This window comes from Fistularia commersonii, chromosome 12 (assembly GCF_037954325.1).
Source record: "Fistularia commersonii isolate RoL2024-O1a breed Wild chromosome 12, RoL_Fcom_v1.0, whole genome shotgun sequence".
Classification (NCBI taxonomy): Eukaryota; Metazoa; Chordata; class Actinopteri; order Syngnathiformes; family Fistulariidae; genus Fistularia; species Fistularia commersonii.
The window spans coordinates 6,467,778-6,485,577 of NC_141295.1; the positions used below are offsets into that span (position 1 = coordinate 6,467,778).

A 17,800-nucleotide genomic window follows, 5' to 3' on the forward strand; every position below is an offset into this window, starting at 1 on the left:
ATCCCGTTTGTCCTCGTTAGCCGCCGCGACGTCGGCGGCGAACACCTCGCCGGCGTCGATCAATAACAAGCTGGATCCGATCGTTCGACAAACATCGGTCGTCGATCGATCAAGATACTTACGGCTCTTTGAGGTTTTATCGGTCAATGACCGATCGATCTGATCGACGGATTGATTTTCCGGTTTCACTTCTATCCCTGTCTTCTCGACCCCGAACACAAATAGCCGATTGATGACAAGAAGCAATTGATCGATCAATTGTCACCCCTATCTGTTGTCATGGAAACAGTGATGTAACAGCCACGTCCAATGGCGCGGCTGATGAATTATTCAGCTCGTCCAATCAGCCGCTCCAAATGCTAATAAAGCTCCACCATTCTCTTTGAACCGTAGCCGCCGGCGTGAGCTGCAGCCTGATGTGTGTGTGTGTGTGTGTGTGTGTGTGTGTGTGGTGTGTGTGTGTGTGTGTGTGTGTTGCACCTTCAACTGTTTGAATCCACTGAGATTTCCTTACATGCTGAGAATCAGATGCCAAGGTTCCTCAAACGAACCAATCGGGCGTTGATGTTCCTTGAACGGACCAATGGGGCGGCGGGACACAAAGCGCAGGTTCTCCAGAAGGTCCAGGCAGCTGGACCTCAGGCAGGAGGATGTCAGCGAGCGTCCACCATCGACCTCCACCCGCTGTGAATTATTTATGTTGGGGGTGGAGGAGCGAGCGGGTGGAAGGAGGTATATTTGGACCGGGAGGAGGAGGAGGAACTGCAGCTGATGAAATTTTAACGAGCTGCGTGAGGATCTGGAAGTTTCCGCAAACGGACGGAGGCGGAGCTCGTCCGCGGCCGCCGAGGTCACCGGGCGAGACGCGATGTCACTCGGCAGCGTCCTCTGCCGTTCGGCCGCCGGCCTTCGACCCCTCGCGCTCACAAGGCTTCGAGCGCCGCCTCACATCCCTGCCATCTTCGTCCTGTCCGCCACCCGTCTCCTCCTTCACCTCCATCTTCATGTTCCTCTCCGTGGCTGCGTGGCGGGGAGCTCTGCCGCCCTCTGGAGGACACACACACACCTCCCCTGCCGCTCACACAGTCATATCGACTGCATAGATAGACATACATAAATCTAAATACATGCAAACACCGGATAAGATGTTTAATATGAACATTATCAATACCTCCGACAGCTCAACACACACACACATACACACATATCTATGTTTTTTTTTAGTATTCCACATAAACTCTATTTTGTCATACATATATATGTATATATATGTAAGAAACTGGTAAAAACTTTTCTCTTTCAGGACTATTTACTGCGCTGACGCTTGAGCTGCCCCAGATCAGGTTGGCAGCAAGTTAGGCTATGCAGTGTGTGTGTGTGTACATATTTGTACGTTTTTTGTCTTCAAAAAAAATAAAAATAAATAAAAAATAACCCCAGCTTACTGTTCTGTATATTTCCTGTGCATCTTGTATTTGCAAGTGTTATTTGCAGTCCTTATGTCCTCTATTGTAAGTCGCTTTGGATAAAAGCATCTGCCAACTGTTATGTAATATATATATATATATATATATATATATATATATATATATATATATATATACACACACACACACACACACACACACACACATATATGTATGTGTGTGCCTTTATTTTGAAAAGATTTTCCTCCACATTCCCACTTCCGGTGCTTAGCTCTTACTTTGAAGGGGCGCCACCGGAAGTGGATCTCGTCCGGCAGCGGCGGACGGCGGTGTTTTGATCCATCGGTTCGGCGGACGCGAACGCAGCGGGCGGACCCGAACCTCCGGAACCGGTGAGCGTCCCTGTCCGGTCCGGTCCGGTCCGCCCGGCCGACCCCGGACCGGAGGTGCCGAACGTCCGGTCCGTGTCGGCCGGACGGAGCGTCGCGGCGGGCTAAGCATGCTAACGCTTCCGGTCCCCTGCCGCCGCGGGCCGGCCGGGGGGGAACCGGGATTACCGGAGGGGGACCGGGCCGGACCGGAGGAGCACCGGGGGGACCGGAGGGGCACCGCGGTCCGAGGCGGCGCGTCCGAAACCGGCTCCCGCGGTGACCTACATCCCCTCCCGGACCGGACCGGACCGGACCGAGCCGGACCTCCGGAAGGGCCGCGGATCCGGATCACGGCGCCTTCATTGATCCACGGCCCCCTGATCAGGTTCATCGATACCGGAAGTCAGGCGGACTTTCAAACGAAAAGCCCGGGGTTACTTCCCGGACCCGATCGGGAATCAATAATAGCCGATGGATCGATCGATCCAGAGCCGACGATTACATCCGATCAGTGACTGTGATGTCATTTCCGGTGTCCGTCTCTTCCCGCCAGCTGGACCTCCGCGGCGGCCATCATGGCGCTGATCTCCCTGGAGGACCTGGAAGACCTGGAGGACCTGGAGGACCTGGCCGAGGAGCAGCAGGACCAGCGCATGGAGGACAACCCCGAACCCGCGGAGGACCAGGACGGACGGCTGCTGGCCCACTGGCGAACGGTGGCCAGCACGCACCAGGTGTCCGTGCCCGCAGGTGAGGGGGCGGGGCCTAAAGGGGCGGGGCCTAAAGGGGGCGGGGCCACATTGACGCCCTCCTCTGTGCGCGCGCGCAGAAATGATGGGGCCCATCCAGGAAATGACCAGGAACAACCAGCAGAGGGAGCCCGTGCCATTCATGCACGTTTCCTGCCACGAGAAGGTACACACACACACACACACACACACACACACACACACACACACACACACACACATACATACATACACACACACAGATACACGGTTAGAAACACACCTAAGGGAAACACACACACACACACACATACATACAGAAACACAGTTAGAAACACAAAATGAGAAGAGCACACACACACACACATACATACATACAGAAACACGGTTAGAAACACACACAATGAGAAGCACACACACACACACACACACACACACAGACATACATACATACATACATACAGAAACACGGTTAGAAACACACACAATGAGAAGCAAACACACACACACACCTCTATATCTCTGGACTACATGGTGTGTAATCAGGATCTCATAGCGGAGGATATTGCATGTGAGCATGTGTGTATGTGTGTGTGAGTGTGTGTGTGTGTGTGTGTGTGTGTGTGTGTGTGTGTGTGTGTGTGTAGCTGGGCGAGGTGCAGTATGAGGAGCGAGTGTATCCTGCAGGGAAGTGGGCCTGTGTGACCCGGGCAGAGGAGCTCTACGAGCAGAGCATCTCCTTGGCCTTCATGAAGCTCATGAGGTTCATCTGCAAGGAGAACTCAGCAGGTGGGATTCTCTCACACACACACACACACACACACACACACACACACACAGACACACACACACACACACCTGTCGCCCCCCCCAGGCCGGTACCTGGGCATGACGGTCCCGGTGGTCAGCCACATCCAGATGATGCAGGACGGCCAGACGTTCCAGAAGGAGGTCCTCACGGCGTTCTACCTCCCCGCCGAGTTCCAGGCCGACCCCCCCCGGCCCGCCGACCCCGACATCCTCATCGTCCAGCGGGAGCCAATCAGAGTCATCGCGAGGTGACATCACCGACCGGTCCGCCGCAGGGCGTTGGAAGGTGATCGGCCGCCGCTTCTCGCTCTGTGATTGGCTGACGGCCCCGCTCTGTGATCGTCCAGGAGCTTCGTGGGGACGACCAACGAGGAGACGGTGACGCATCAGATCCGCCTGCTGTGGGAGATCCTGGGCTCGTCCGAGGACGTGCGCGCCGACGGCTACGTGGTGGCCACCTACGAGAACCCCAGCGTCCCTCGCAGACGCAACGAGATCTGGTTCATCCGGCGGAGCCTGTAGGACCCGGTCTGCTCGCGGACCCCCTCCCTCCTCCCCTCCGTCCGTCCGTCTCCATGGAAACGTTCGTCAACGACAGCTGCGGACTGGACCGGGTCCCGGGTCTCCATGGAAACGGAGCGGCCCTGTAGGTTCTGACTCCCAGGTGAAGGTCCGACCCGGATCGGGTGAAGCGGTTCGGCTCGGAAAGGCGGGGCGCGTCTCCTTCCCGCATGCTCCTCCCCTCCCGGCGTGGAATCCCTCAAGTCACTCGTGATCATTTTGTGAATTTCAGAAAAGGCTTTCCTGTAAAATCGTTTTCAAATATTTGTGAATAAAAACCTAAATGGACCCGAAGGGCGTTCATGCCGAGACCGGGGTTCTGAACGTGAAGGTTCTGAACATGAGGGTTCTGAACATGAAGGTTCCTCCATGGCGGCGGCTGAGGCTTGCACAGAAAACATGGCGACTGATTCAAGATGGCGGCGCAGGCGTGGCTCGATCCCCTGCCAGACGGGGCGGTTTATCCCAGTTCATTTCTTGCTTTTGGTGTTCAAATGACAAGAAGCAGCCAGGACCTGCAGACACCTCCAGAGGCCGGACGCGCCGCGGGTTCCTGCAAACCCCGCGGCAAAGAGCTCGGACGACTGCGACCACGTCGGATTCGACGCCATCTTCTCGCGGAGCCAGGCTAGCGGCTGGACCTACCCGGCCGACCGGATCATCCCTCCTGGCAAAGAACCAGGATCCCGTCAGGCTGCTGAGGACGGACAATCCAGACGTGAACAAGCGTTGAGTGAAAATGTAGCAGCTTCTGAGCGGACGCTCGTAAATGTCCGTGTTTCCAGCCTTGACGCTGCGGCGGCAAACAGGTTCTGGCGGTTGTTGTTAGCATCCCTGCTGCCTCCAACAGCAGTGACAGGATGTGACAACACATCATCCTTGATGGAGGTTTGAAATCAAGCCAACCCCGGGGCTTTCCTTCCCAAAACTGCACCCGACGAGAGACCTCAGCATAGACTTGGTCTAGGCCAGCCTCAGAGGAGCATACAAGTCCTCCCCTCCCCCATGCAGACCCTGAGCCACCAGACAAGTTAACACGTGTCCAGACGGGGCTCCTCAGGACTGCTTCAAGAGGACGGCCTGGGGAACCTTCAAGCAGGCGGCCGCTTCCAACCGCCATGTGGACATTGAGGAGTGTAACGGACACCGTTACATCTTACATTACCAATGCAATGATGATGTAACCCACAGCTTAACGGCCATCACCAGAGCAAACAGGAGGCCATGGCTGACAGGGGACAGTGCTGTTCTTGGAGTCCAGCACAGATCACCAGCCGGGTCTCCAGCCCTCCCTCTGCACCTGCCTGCAGGACCTCCTCTGCGAGGGGCCGCAAAAGGTACGAGTTGGCGACGTCGTCTGGAGCGACACCATGCTCGGCACAACTCAGGCGGGTCTCATCACCCACAGACCCACTACAGGAAGGAGGCGGACCTTCTCACCACGCGGTGCAGAGGCAACAACCCTCTGGCGAACACCGGCAAGGACGAGAAGATTGTGGTCGACTTCCGGAGGCAGTGCCGAGCAGCCCTTCGGCACCAAACTCCTGGGGGTGCACCTCGGCGAGGACCTCTCCTGGACCACTGAGACCGCATCACAGCGGCACCTCGACTTCCTTCGCCGTGTCATGCGAGCGAAAGCCCCACGACCATCGTGCACATCATGGAGAAGTTCCTGAGCAGCTGCGCGGACCACACCAGGAAAGCTGAGCAGCTCCTGGTGAACACAGCTGGAAGGCCTCCGTCCACCTGCCCACCCGAGAGCCTCGAAGGTCATTATTAGGATTATTAGAGGGTTGATTTCACCGTGCGTGCAGTAAAGCTGACTGCACATTGAGGGTTCTGCACGGAACGTCAACCTTGTGACGTTAATGTTGTGGGACGGTTTAGCGGCGGATCGTTGCCATGGTAACAGGCAGCAGGGCCTGCCAATGAAGAGCTCCGGTGAAAACAAGCCTTTATTTACAAACACACCTGCGGTCACAGCAGAAAACAAAGCAGAAGCGGCCGCTCCGACGTCATCGCCGGCAGCCAATCAGATGAGGTCGGCCACTGCGGAGGAACACAAAGAGCCAATGAGAGCGGAGCGGGCGGGCGGGGCAGCGATCGGCGCTCGGCGGTGCCGCTACCGTTCATGGGCATCTCGTCGATCTGGGTGGAGTAGTACTGCTCGATGTCCCTCAGGATCCGGATGTCGTCGTTCTTCACGAAGTTGATGGCCACGCCCTTCCTGCCGTAACGGCCGGATCGGCCGATCCTGCGGGGTCGGAGGTCATGGGTCAGGGGTCGGGGGGCGGGACCCGCGGGCCTGACGGTCCCGGCGCTGGGCGGAGCTCACCTGTGGATGTACAGCTCTCTGTTGTTGGGCAGGTCGTAGTTGATGATCAGGGACACCTGAGGGACGTCCAGGCCTCGGGCCCACACGTCCGTGGAGATCAACACCCGGCTAGGAAGCAAAGCGGGGGTCAGAGGTCGGGGGTCAGAGCCCATCAAGCCCCGCCCCGCCGCGGGACCGGCCAATCGGTGCTCACCTGGCTCCGGATCGGAACTCCTTCATGATAGACTCCCTCTCCTTCTGAGGCATGTCTCCGTGCATCGAGGACACCGTGAAGTTGGCCTCACGCATCTTCTCTGTCAGCCAGTCCACCTGCAGCAACACACACACACACACACACACACACACACACAATATTCCCATCAGTGAAGACATACTGAGAAATGCACCTTCTACTGTTGGATCAAAACATCTAAACACACTGCAATGAGCATGTGTGTGTGTGTGTGTGAGTGTGGTGTGTGTGTGTGTGTGTGAGTGTGTGACGGACCTTCCTCTTGGTGTTGCAGAAGATGACGGCCTGAGTGATGGTCAGAGTGTCGTACAGGTCACACAGGGTGTCAAACTTCCATTCCTCCCTCTCAACGGCAACGAAGAACTGCTTGATTCCCTCCAGAGTCAACTCATCACTGAGGGAACACACACACACACACACACACACACAGGTGTGAAACATCTGCTGCCCAGGGACCCTGCTGAGGTCAAAGGTCGTTGCTTGACCCACCGTTTGACCAGGATGCGGATGGGGTCGGTCATGAACTTGTTGGTCATCTCCAGGATCTCGTGGGGCAGCGTGGCGCTGATGAGGACCACCTGGGTGGCGGGGGGCAGGTAGCGGTACACATCATAGATCTGCTCCTTGAACCCTGGGCACAGGACAACACTTACTTCCTGGTCATGTGACATCACGGTGCCAGCCACCCATCCCCTCTCTCACACACACACACACACACACACACACACACACACACACACACACACACACACACACACCTTTGTTCAGCATCTCGTCAGCCTCGTCCAGGACCAACATCTTGATGGCCCTCGTCCTCAGACTTCTGCGGCGAATCATGTCTGTTCACCCGACACACACACACACACACACACACATTAACATACATCTGCTCCCCCGGGGTCAAAGGTCAGCAAATAGGAGTCTTTGATGATGACATGATGAATGTGTGTGTAAGATGGGCTTCACACACACCAAAGACACGTCCCGGAGTCCCCGACACCACGTGCTGTCCGTAGTCCAGCTTCCTGATGTCCTCGCCCACGTTGGTTCCTCCGATGCAGGCGTGACACTGGACGTTCATGTAGTCTCCCAGGGCCAGGAGCACCTGCACAGACACGCACGTTTCAGGACCTGGGCCGCAGCGTGCTGCCGTCCCATTGGTCGGGCCTACCTTCTGGATCTGTCCGGCCAGCTCCCTGGTCGGGGCGAGGATCAGCGCCTGGGTCTCCCTCACCTGCACACAGGAAGTACTGAGAACCACATACAACTCGTAGTACGGAAAGAAACCGAGTTCTCGACGGGGCTACCGGGACATCCCCGTGACACAGAGGGCCTGGAGATGAATCCCACCCGCACCGAACTACCCCAAACACTGACGCCTTGAACCCCTGAATGCACGCGAGGTCCTGACCTGGATGTCCAGACACTGCAGGACGGACACGCAGAAGGTCGCCGTCTTTCCAGTTCCGGACTGAGACCTGAACACAACAGAAATCATCTGTCAGAGAAGGTGCGAGGACCGCGAGCGGGAGATGGTCGGTGGGCCGAGGCTTACTGGGCGATGACATCACGGCCTTTGATGATCTGCTTGATGGCTCGCTGCTGGATCGCAGACGGCTTCTCAAAGCCTGCAAGGAAAGGAGGACGTCACCTAACCTAGAACCCCTGGAGGCGCCTCCAGAATCTCCTGGTTCTGGAGAGCATCACAGGAACTACAACACGATTAGACTGTGTGTGTGTGTGTGTGTGTGTGTGTATATCAGACGTCAATAAGACGTTGTGTTGTCTCAACCGTAGAGCCACGTAAACGTTGAGATGTTACCGATCGTAAAGCCAACAAACATGGAGTGAAAGCCCCCCCCGTCGGTACCTCGAACCGAAACCGGCAGGTGATCGGATCCGGACTAACCGTTTATCAGACGGTGAGGTCCAAGGGGACGGACCAACTCCCCCCATCCGGGCTGAGAATTCCGCCCGGCCTGCCTCCGCTGCCGGGCCGGTGGTTCGGGGGAATTCGGCCCCGGTCCGTGGGTTTGTTTACTAATCGACGCCCCGCCGATCCGGTGCTTTGCTAACAGAGCCGCTCGAACAAAGTGCGCAGCAACGATGCTAATGCTAACCGGTCCGATCGCGAGGACGCTATAGCTAATCGGGCGGTTAGCCCGGAAGCTAATGCTAATCGGCCGCCGGGGGATTTAAGACAAATAAAACTCTTATCCGGTCACGATTAAACCCGGGAGACGGGGACCGGTCGACGTAAGCGGCGCTTAGGAACCGTTTGGACCGACCGAGCCCTTTAGGCGGCGGAGGAAATGAGCCGAATGCTCGAACGTCCCGAGCTAACGAGCTCCCAGAGGCCGCGCCGAGCCCCGGCCTACCGTAGGCGTAGATGCCGCGGAGCAGGTCCTCCCGCAGGCCCATGGTGTCGAAGGTGGGGGTGACGTCCACCTCCTCGCTGGTTTCGAACTCCACCTTGGTCATGTCCTCCTCCTTCAGGAGCCTCTTCCTGCTCTGCGCTCCGGCGGCTGCCATCCTGCCTCGGTGGGGCGAGAGTCACGGCTAATACGGTTAAAAACAACGGGGAATGCGGAACGTTTGCTCCGCTCGCCGCTCTGCTAGCTGCTAACGGCTAACACGGGAAGAGAAAGACCGCGTGTCGCATCATGACGTCATAGGAAGGCACCGCCGGTCGTGACGTCACAGCAGGGTTGGGCGAAGGAGAACGGATGGATGGATCTTCTGACGCTGACCTGCGGGTCCAAGGAGGGGAGACCCGGATCCAGTCTAAACCCGTCCGGGATCCGGCAGACCTTCTTCTGACGCTTCCATTAGCAAATGAAGAATCTCGGCTCTCCACGCTGCAGGCTCACAGCCTGACAGGCCAAACTCCGCTTGTAGACGCTTTTAGGAGCACGGCTCGTTTGCAAACATCCACTTTCAAGAAACGAGAAGTTTCACCCCCTTTTCGACAGTGCACGGATGCTAAGCTAACGGCTAACACAGGGAGAGGGAGGAAAGAGGCACGTTGTCTTTATTCACCAAGTTTCCTGAACGTGTCGTAAACATGATCGTGACTCGAGCTAAAATAGTTTGGCACTTAAATCTTTGTTTTCTTTTTTTTTTTTTTTTACATACTGAAACATAAAGATTTCGTACAAATGATTCCAAACACACACACACACTTTCTGAATAAAACTTAACAAAAACTCTTTACACATCATCTTTCATGATCAAAGTGTTCAGTCTTTTCCTGTTCCTGCTGAAACTTTGACTCCATTCAAATTGTTCAGATGTGAAGGTGAAACCGCAGAAATGTTGTTGGTCTCCTCAATGCAGCGCTTGTGTGTGTGTGTATATGTGTGCGCAGCTGGTGGGGTGTCAGTCTTCCTTTGACTGATGGACATCCAGGCTGACGACCTGTAGCTCTGTCAGATTGTTGCTGCTGCTCTGCTGACTGATCACCATCTAAACACACAAACACACACACACCCAGTTAATGATGACTATACAATACACTTTTGTTCCATCGGTTCTCCTGGCCACTGGACATCTAGCCATTGTTTCCTCCTGACCTGAGGAAGAACGTCAAGAATTTGAGCCAGTCCAGTGGCCGGGAGACTCAGAGACACAAAAACAATCCAAAGTGACTGACGGGTTCTGCCTTTCATCAATCTCTTCTACAAAAACCCGACCAATTTGTAAGCGAGCGCTTTCAAATGGACACCAGTGAGACAGCGGCTCCTGAAGACCAAAGTGGTCCATCGTAACCAGGAACGCAGGAAGTTATGACGACGTCCTGAACCCGAATGCTCTGGGGTCGGACTCTCTGAGCTGCACATGGACGCAGCGTGGCTGCAGCAACCTAGTCTGACAGCTGCTTGGACAAGAAGCCCCTTGACTCCCCCACGAGGTGACTGGGCAGAGGAGGTGTGCTGGACCGCAGTGTGTGCTCTGGCAGTGGTGGTTACGGTACGTACCGGGTGCAGCTGGACCGTAGACACGGGGATCTGAGTGGCGACGGGAGGGAGGGACGTGAGGAAGACCTGGGGAACAGAGCCTGCAAGAACACAGCAGATTTAACGCCCGTCCCAGACCAGGTGGTCCGGCGTTACGACGGGGACGTTCTCAGGTGGAGGTTCTCGACGGCCCCGACGTTATCGGAATAACGGCGGGGAGCCTACCGGTGTCATGTGACTGGGCGTGGGCGGCGGGCGGAAAGGTGTTGAGAACGGTGAGGCTGCCGTCGCCCAGCGAGGGCGTGGGCGTGGCGTACATCACCGTGTGACCCCCGGGGTACATCATGTGACCGGCCACTGAGGAGGAGGTGGAGGAGGCCACGATGGAGGCCGGGAGGGTGGCTGGGGAGAGGCGGAGCGTCACCAACAAAAACAAGCCCGTTACACCGAAGGCGGCGCCGCGAGCTTACCTGCGGACGAGGCCGGGCTGTGGATGTCGGAGCTGCTCTGATTGGTTGACGTCTGCTGAGGAACGGATTGGACCTGGATGGTTTGTAGCTGCTGGGAGACTCCGCCCCCTGCGGATGATGTCACATCTTGCATGTTAGCGAGGCAGGAGGATCTGCTCCCGTCTGACCCCAGGACCGCCAAAGAGGCCGAGGCACCGACACTCCGACAACGACCGCGGCAACGCGGCCGACACATCAGTGAACACAGCTGGGTGGGTGGAACATGGTTTTATTCTCTCTCACACACACCACGGTTTCACCGACACGTCGGCTTTGTCGTTGTCATGTTGCCATGGTAACGGCCCAGGCCACTGTCGCTTGTACCAGGACGTGGATTTCGGTGTGGCCGGTCCTTCCACATCTGAATACGACCCGACCCGTGATTCCCACTCATTTTAGCTCCGAGCAGTAAAGCGGTGGGACTTGTTGGAAAAGCCACCGAAATGAATGTGCTTTTGAACGGCGGCGGCGACGGAGTGCCTGGGGGCGGAGCCCAGAGTCACGTGACCGTTGCCCCGCCCCTCCCTCTTCCCTCCCCCCACCCGCATGCACGGGGGCTGAATGTGCTGACCTGCCAGTGACACGGTGGCGGGGAGGCGTAGCAGCGTGGCCGGCTGTGTGGGCGGAGCGTGCAGCGTGACAGCGGGGCCGGGGGCCGCGGGGCCCTGCAGCTGGCCCAGGGGGATGGTGTGCGTACCGGGGGACAGCGAGGCACCTGTGGACGGGCCGGGGGCCGAGACAGGCGGACGGGGGCGGGGCCAGAGACCGGCCGAGACGGACAGGAGCCGGAGACAGGTGAGGCGCAGAATCATGTGAAGCACAATAAAGCCGCGTGATCGATCGATCTTCAGACGAATCAATAATCACCTCGAAGTTTCCCATCAGACAATTATTGATTATTGAATTGATCGTCTCACAGGGGGCTGTCCGTGTGAGGCGGCAGACAAAGACGGCGGCGCGCGGACGCACCCACCTGACATGAGCGTGAAGCCCCCTGGCAACATCACGCCGGTGGACGTCTTCAGCACCGTCCCGTTGGTGGAGGAGGCGGCCGAGGACGCCGGCGGCCAAGAGGCGGCGCTGGTCTGCACCTGCAGGGATGGCGGGGCTGAAGATGAAGAAGAAGAAGGGGGCGGGGCCGGCGGCGTGCTGCCAGGGAGGCTGGAGACAGGGAAGGCCGGTTTGGACACGTCCTGTTTGCACAGACGGGGACAAAGAGGTTAAAAGAGGTTAAAAAGCTAAAAATAAACAGGAGACTTTGAAAGGGGAGCAGACAGGAAGCCGGACCGCAGACCTTGACATCAGGCCCCGCCCACCTCCACCCCAGCTCACCGTTACCTTGGCGGCGTCGCTGCAGCTGTCGGCGTCAGTCACCTGGTAGGTGAGGTCCGTCTCCTCGAACCCCGTGGCGCTCATCCTCTGGTCAGAGGACGGGTCGGAGCGCGGCGGCGAGTCCGGCGAGTTGAGGCAGGTCTGGATCAGAGCTTTCCCAGTCTCCGACGTGATCATGGGCTGCAGCTTCCTGGTGGCGAACGTGTACACGTGACCCGTCTCGCTCGCCACCAGCAGCAGCACCTGGGTGCCGGTCAGCGTGGACAGCTCGTACGCCTGTGGGCGGGGGGAGGGGGGCAGCGGTTGATGTTTAACACGACCACAACGTCACATCCAGGGGGCGAATCGGACTCGGAGGTCAACACCGCTTATTGATCCACTGGACGGGTTTCGGAGAATAAAAGAGCGAAGCACGGAAACACAGACCGAAAGGCCACAGAGGACATGGCGCAGACTGAAGAGCACTAGAAACAAATAAGGAAAGGGGAAATAAACACAGAAACCTGAGCGACTAGAGCAGGTGGCCAATACGTCGATCGCGATCTACCGGTCGATCGCAAAGGTAGTGCGGGTAGATGTTAATTAGATAGAAGTCTAAAAGGTAGACGTCAGCCTCTCCTCCTCACTATGAAATCTGTCACTTGACTCATAGTCAGTCTGTCCAATCTGAGCTTTTCTGACAGGCGTCACTGCGCATGTATACATAACAGCGCATTCTAGCAAGCTAGCAAGTTAGCCTCCAATTTATATCTTCTGAACTTATGTGTATAAAAATGAGAGGGGGAGCTGGACCAAGTAAAAAGACTAAAATGTATCACTACCATACAGAATGGGAGGTGGACTTTTTTTTTTTTACTATGTCATTTTTGAAGTGCGTTTGCCTCATCTGCCGGTCTGCTATCGCTATACCGAAAAAAGGAAATGTGCAGCGGCATTTTCAGACCCTTGATAAAAACTCGAACGGTGACTTCTCTCCGAAGAGTGAGCCGAGAAGGAGAAAGATGAAGGAAGTAAAATCCCAGCTGTCAGGACAGCTGTCATTTTTCTCACAGCTAACTTCAACTATGCTGCGGACTCCATTCAAGTCATCAGAATAAGGTATTTACCAAAAAAGTACTCGGTCGTAGTGTGCCATAAAGGTCCATGCAGTTATGTAAGATCCACAAACATGGACTGCGTCAAGTATACTCAGTAGATATAGAATTAAATAAACATTAAGCATCTTTAGTGGGGGTAGATCATTTTCACATGGTCATTTGAAAATATCTCACAGGGCAAAAAATGTGGGCACCCCTGGACTAGAGGATCAATTACTCTGCCATCGCCCCGATCGATCATCAGGGTTCATCGATCGAGGCAGCGATCAGCTGGGCCCCGACGACCCCTGACCCCTGACCCCGGGGCCTGTCGGTCGCTCACCTTCTTCATGATGCCGGTCTTCCTCTTGCTGAAGGTGGTGTATCTCCGCAGCTTGTTGTCTATGAACTCCATCTTGATCTTCACCCGGCCCCGGGTCTTCTTGCCCGGCTTGGCTCCGGGCACACCGGTAGCGACCCCGTCGTAAACCCCGGTCAGGCCCCCGGAGGCGGCCGCGGAGTGGGGGCCGACCTCCCTCTCGCTCCGCTCCCGCTTGACCCCCCTGCGGTCCCCGCCGGAGCCCGGCGTGTCGTCGTCCTCCCCAGAGTCGGTGTCCTGTTCGGAGCCGCTGAAGATCACCTCCGTGTTGTATTCCCTCACTTCGAACCGGCCTCCGTCGGTCTCGGCGGCCGATCCCGCTCCGGCGCTGTTCAGCCCGGTTCCGTTACCCGCCCGCCCCGCTCCGGCTCTGGTGCCCATTGCGGCGCGCCTCCTGCCGGCTGGCTCCGAGAGAGCGGCGTGGACGCGGAAGCGGACGCTCCCCGCGGCGGTCCGAGCCCCGCGGCCCGACCCCCGAGCCCCGGGCCCGGGCGGAGAGAGCCGCGGCCGCCGCTAACTGCTAGGCTAACTGTGCTAACGGCAGCTAGCCAGTTAGCGGCGGCTACTTTAGCAACAAGTACAGCGATTAGTCCATGAGGAAAGCGCCCAAATCACCGCGTTTTCGACACAACGCGCCGCTCAATGACGGCGGGGAAACGGGAAATTAAATTCTCCATATAATTTCACTGACTTTCGGAAAAGACGCGAGAATAAAGTTGTAAAGTTGTATTTTTCTACGCTAATCAGCGAGGCCCGGCCCCCCGCGCTCCGCTCCACATAAGGAAACCCCAAACACCGCCCCGCTGTGTCCTTCCGCTGCGGCAAAACGTCCCCCTTCTCTAGCCCGCTAAACCCGCCGGCGTCATCGATAAAACGACGGAAATCCACCGGCGACAGCGGCGCGATGTCTCACACGAAATACATAATATTAACCGACTGGAAGCGAGGCTTTACGCCGAGCAGCCGCGACCCATCGCCGGCGAGCAGGAACTACTTTTTGCCATATAAAGACGGCCGCTTCCTTTTATGGCGCTGACGCTCCTTATATGGTCATCGCGAATTCGGGCTGCTAACAGACCGGCGACGAAGCCGCTTCCACACGTCGAGCTGCTTCCGGTCGGCCACACTCCACTTCCGGTGGGGATTCAGACGTTCCACTGCCTTCATCGGGAATGAAGACGATTGTTCGGAAAATGGGAGACACTTTCATCAATTCGGACCTGTGAACAGGAAGAATTCCCGATCTCACCCGCCTTAGCCGACACGGGAGAACATGGAGAAGCTTCACACTGAAAGGCAGCCAGGGCTAACCTCTGTGGCGGCTGCCGCCTGAATGCTACTCCATGTAAATACACCTCCCTGGGGGCAGGAGGAGGACCAAGAACCACCAACGGGAAGGGATGAACGCTTGAATGATTCAACTTGAAACACACTAGTACACTACAAGGTGTCAGGCAGCACTAAGGTGCTAGCACTCACACCAAGATCATGTCAATAAGGTGGTAGCATTCAAGCTAAGATCATGTCATTAAGGTGGTAGCACTCACTCTAAGATCATGTCAATAAGGTGGTAGTATTCAGGCCAAGATCATGTCAATAAGGTGGTAGTATTCAGGCTAAGATCATGTCAATAAGGTGCTAGCACTCACGCTAAGATCATGTCAATAAGGTGCTAGCACTCACGCTGAGATCATGTCAATAAGGTGCTAGCATTCAAGCTAAGATCATGTCAATAAGGTGCTAGCACTCACACTAAGATCATGTCAATAAGGCGGTAGCACTCACACTAAGATCATGTCAATAAGGTGGTAGCATTCAAGCTAAGATCTTGTCAATAAGTTGCTAGCACTCACGCTGAGATCATGTCAATAAGGTGCTAGCACTCACGCTAAGATCATGTCACTGAAGTGCTAGCACTCACGCTATGATCATGTCAATAAAGTGCTAGCACTCACGCTATGATCATGTCAATGAGGTGGTATTCACGCTATGATCATGTCAATAAGGTGCTAGCACTCACGCTATGATCATGTCAATAAGGTGGTAGCATTCAAGCTAAGATGATATCAATAAAGTGCTAGCATTTGAGTTAAGATCATGTGAAGAAAGTTTGCATTTCGGCTAAGATCATGTGAAGAAAGTTTGAGCACTCACGTTCAGATCGTGTGAATGAGGTGCTAGCATTCAAGCTAAGATTATGTGAATGAGGTGTTAGCATTCAAGCTAAGATTATGTGAATGAGGTGCTAGCATTCAAGCTAAGATCATATCAATAAAGTGCTAGCATTCAAGCTATGATCATATCAATAAAGGGCTAGCATTGGGCTAAAATGATGTGAATAACGTGTTAGCACTCGGCTAAAGTGAACGACATGTTCAGGTAAGATCATTTGAAGGTCATTGGGCTGAAAAACAAAGCAGCAGGATGTAAGCAGCGTTGATCCTTCCTGCCGCGACCTCATCGGCCATCTGGCCAATCGCAGGTGAGCTGCGACCTCTGACCTGTGACGCGTCCTGGTCTGCAGCCAGTGGAGCTGATCCAGGATCGGGCTCTATATTTACCTGGGATTAGCCGCGGGTTCTGGTCCCTCGGGTGTCCGACGCTCATCTTCCAGCCCCGAACGGTTGTTCCCTGCGTGGCTGCCATGAGCGGGGCCTCCTGGAGGAACCACAGCTATATGCTGGGGGGCGGGCGGGACCCCCCCCTGTCCGACCAGGGGGAGACCATCATCGGAGTGTACCTGCTGCTGCTGGGTGAGTACCGGACCTGGACGTAGGCAGTCAGTACTGCATAGAATACTGCCGGAGGTGCCGCAGATGATACCGCGTACCGCGCTTCAGTATCTGCTGGAGCTGCGGGAGCCGCCGCCCCAGATGTCTCCAGACATCCGTGGGATCATGTGGGATCTTGCAGGCTGGCTGTCCTGGTTCGGGAACAGCATCGTCCTGTTCGTCCTGTACCGGCAGAGGGCGGCGCTGCAGCCCACCGACTACCTGACCTTTAACCTGGCCGTGTCCGACGCCAGCATCTCCGTTTTCGGATACTCCAGAGGCATCATCGAGATCTTCAACGTCTTTCAGCACAGCGACTACCTGATCTCCTCCATCTGGACCTGTGAGGTACCGACGCTGAGAGATAGCGGTTAGCGTCTCTGTCCGGGAGCGTCCGAACAATTGATCCGAGCGTGTTTCTTTGCCTATCTCCTGCAGGTTGACGGTTTCTTCACGTTGCTCTTCGGACTCAGTAGCATCAACACGCTAACGGTCATTAGCGTCACTCGCTATATCAAAGGATGTCACCCCAGCAGAGGTCAGCTGCGACACACCGGCATGTTGGCATATTAGCACGTCACAAAGCAATTAGCTTGTCGGCCTTTTAGCTTTTGCTTCCCTCACGTTACGACCAACACGTTAGCCACGAGCAGCTCACGATGGTCATTTAACGCCTTTGTTTCGAAGCTTAACCCTCAAACCCGACGCTGATGGAGACCCCGTGGCAGAAGCCGCTGCTCGGTCGCGTCAGCATCGGGTCCAGGGTTAGGGTTAGAGCTGCTGACCTTGTGTTTTGTCCTGCAGCCCATCACATCAGCCGGATCACTATCTCGGTCTGTCTGACGCTCATCTGGCTTTCCGCCGCCTTCTGGTCTGCAGCTCCTCTGGTTGGCTGGGGCAGCTACACAGGTGTGACCCTTGACCTTTTCTGTGCCGCCCACTTCTCCTCATTTGTCCTTCTGGTGACATCCATCGCCTCTGACCCCTGACCTCTCCAGACCGGGGGTACGGCACCTGCGAGGTGGACTGGGCCAAGGCCAGCCAGTCTTCCGTCTACAAGTCCTACATCATCTCCATATTGGCGTGCTGCTTCTTCCTGCCGGTCCTCATCATGATCTTCTGCTACATCTCCATCATCAACACTGTGAAACGGGGAAATGCCATGGCCGCCGACGGCGACCTGACGGACCGCCAGAGGAAAATGGAGCGAGATGTCACCATCGTAGGTGGACCTCCCGCCGTTTTTATTTACAGAGCAGAACGCAACATCCTCAGCCCGCGGCAGGAGGTTCTATCCGTGTTCTCCCGCCCGC

General features: G+C 56.1%; 4 protein-coding genes across 9 annotated transcripts in view; 2 read left to right on the plus strand and 2 right to left on the minus strand.

Moving 5' to 3' along the window:
• Positions 1-1,706: 1,706 nt before the first annotated feature.
• soul4 (heme-binding protein soul4) lies at positions 1,707-4,186 on the plus strand. The gene is made up of 6 exons (XM_086156657.1): positions 1,707-1,819; positions 2,352-2,548; positions 2,628-2,713; positions 3,174-3,315; positions 3,401-3,584; positions 3,684-4,186. Exons 2-6 carry the CDS (start codon positions 2,374-2,376, stop codon positions 3,856-3,858), a joined length of 762 nt encoding a protein of 253 aa, XP_086012783.1. The 5' UTR covers positions 1,707-1,819; positions 2,352-2,373; the 3' UTR covers positions 3,859-4,186.
• Positions 4,187-5,839: 1,653 nt separating this feature from the next.
• Positions 5,840-9,124, minus strand: eif4a3 (eukaryotic translation initiation factor 4A3). Its single transcript, XM_086156721.1, has 12 exons — positions 8,843-9,124; positions 8,020-8,092; positions 7,876-7,942; positions 7,636-7,698; positions 7,437-7,569; positions 7,223-7,303; positions 6,954-7,095; positions 6,720-6,858; positions 6,426-6,541; positions 6,233-6,340; positions 6,024-6,151; positions 5,840-5,946 (listed from the first exon to the last, which is right to left on the minus strand). The coding sequence occupies exons 1-12, from the start codon at positions 8,994-8,996 to the stop codon at positions 5,930-5,932; spliced, it is 1,221 nt and encodes a 406-aa protein (XP_086012847.1). The 5' UTR covers positions 8,997-9,124; the 3' UTR covers positions 5,840-5,929.
• Positions 9,125-9,478: 354 nt separating this feature from the next.
• Positions 9,479-14,523, minus strand: LOC147228628 (serum response factor-like). Of its 6 annotated transcripts, none has more exons than XM_086156716.1 (8): positions 13,681-14,523; positions 12,268-12,537; positions 11,903-12,122; positions 11,501-11,644; positions 10,891-10,998; positions 10,646-10,822; positions 10,442-10,521; positions 9,479-9,929 (listed from the first exon to the last, which is right to left on the minus strand). In XM_086156716.1, exons 1-8 carry the CDS (start codon positions 14,095-14,097, stop codon positions 9,843-9,845), a joined length of 1,503 nt encoding a protein of 500 aa, XP_086012842.1. In that variant the 5' UTR covers positions 14,098-14,523; the 3' UTR covers positions 9,479-9,842. The 6 variants fall into 6 exon arrangements, with proteins under 6 accessions (XP_086012842.1, XP_086012843.1, XP_086012841.1 ...); XM_086156717.1 differs by having other exon boundaries at positions 12,304-12,537; positions 13,681-14,518; XM_086156715.1 differs by having other exon boundaries at positions 12,262-12,537; positions 13,681-14,518.
• Positions 14,524-16,318: 1,795 nt separating this feature from the next.
• The window catches only part of LOC147228629 (opsin-5-like), a 3,533-nt gene continuing 2,051 nt past the window's right edge, over positions 16,319-17,800 (plus strand). The window contains exons 1-5 of the mRNA XM_086156723.1: positions 16,319-16,469; positions 16,630-16,835; positions 16,926-17,025; positions 17,292-17,396; positions 17,486-17,709. Coding sequence (XP_086012849.1) covers positions 16,361-16,469; positions 16,630-16,835; positions 16,926-17,025; positions 17,292-17,396; positions 17,486-17,709 — 744 coding nt within the window. The 5' untranslated portion in view covers positions 16,319-16,360. The remainder of the gene's footprint in view (positions 16,470-16,629; positions 16,836-16,925; positions 17,026-17,291; positions 17,397-17,485; positions 17,710-17,800) is intronic.

Bases quoted from the DNA above. Each gene is read 5' to 3' on its own strand.
- soul4 (XM_086156657.1), top strand. From the start codon at position 2,374: ATGGCGCTGATCTCCCTGGAGGACCTGGAAGACCTGGAGGACCTGGAG. The intron at 2,714-3,173 runs GTACACACACAC...GTGTGTGTGTAG, and splicing joins ACGTTTCCTGCCACGAGAAG to CTGGGCGAGGTGCAGTATGA. The intron at 3,316-3,400 runs GTGGGATTCTCT...CGCCCCCCCCAG, and splicing joins CTGCAAGGAGAACTCAGCAG to GCCGGTACCTGGGCATGACG.
- eif4a3 (XM_086156721.1), bottom strand. From the start codon at position 8,996: ATGGCAGCCGCCGGAGCGCAGAGCAGGAAGAGGCTCCTGAAGGAGGAG. The intron at 7,943-8,019 runs GTAAGCCTCGGC...TGTTGTGTTCAG, and splicing joins GGCCGTGATGTCATCGCCCA to GTCTCAGTCCGGAACTGGAA. The intron at 7,304-7,436 runs GTGTGTGTGAAG...TCGGGTGAACAG, and splicing joins GACTCCGGGACGTGTCTTTG to ACATGATTCGCCGCAGAAGT.
- LOC147228628 (XM_086156715.1), bottom strand. From the start codon at position 14,097: ATGGGCACCAGAGCCGGAGCGGGGCGGGCGGGTAACGGAACCGGGCTG. The intron at 12,538-13,680 runs GTGAGCGACCGA...CCCCGCCCACAG, and splicing joins AGACCGGCATCATGAAGAAG to GCGTACGAGCTGTCCACGCT. The intron at 10,823-10,890 runs GTAAGCTCGCGG...GCCTCTCCCCAG, and splicing joins CAGCCCGGCCTCGTCCGCAG to CCACCCTCCCGGCCTCCATC.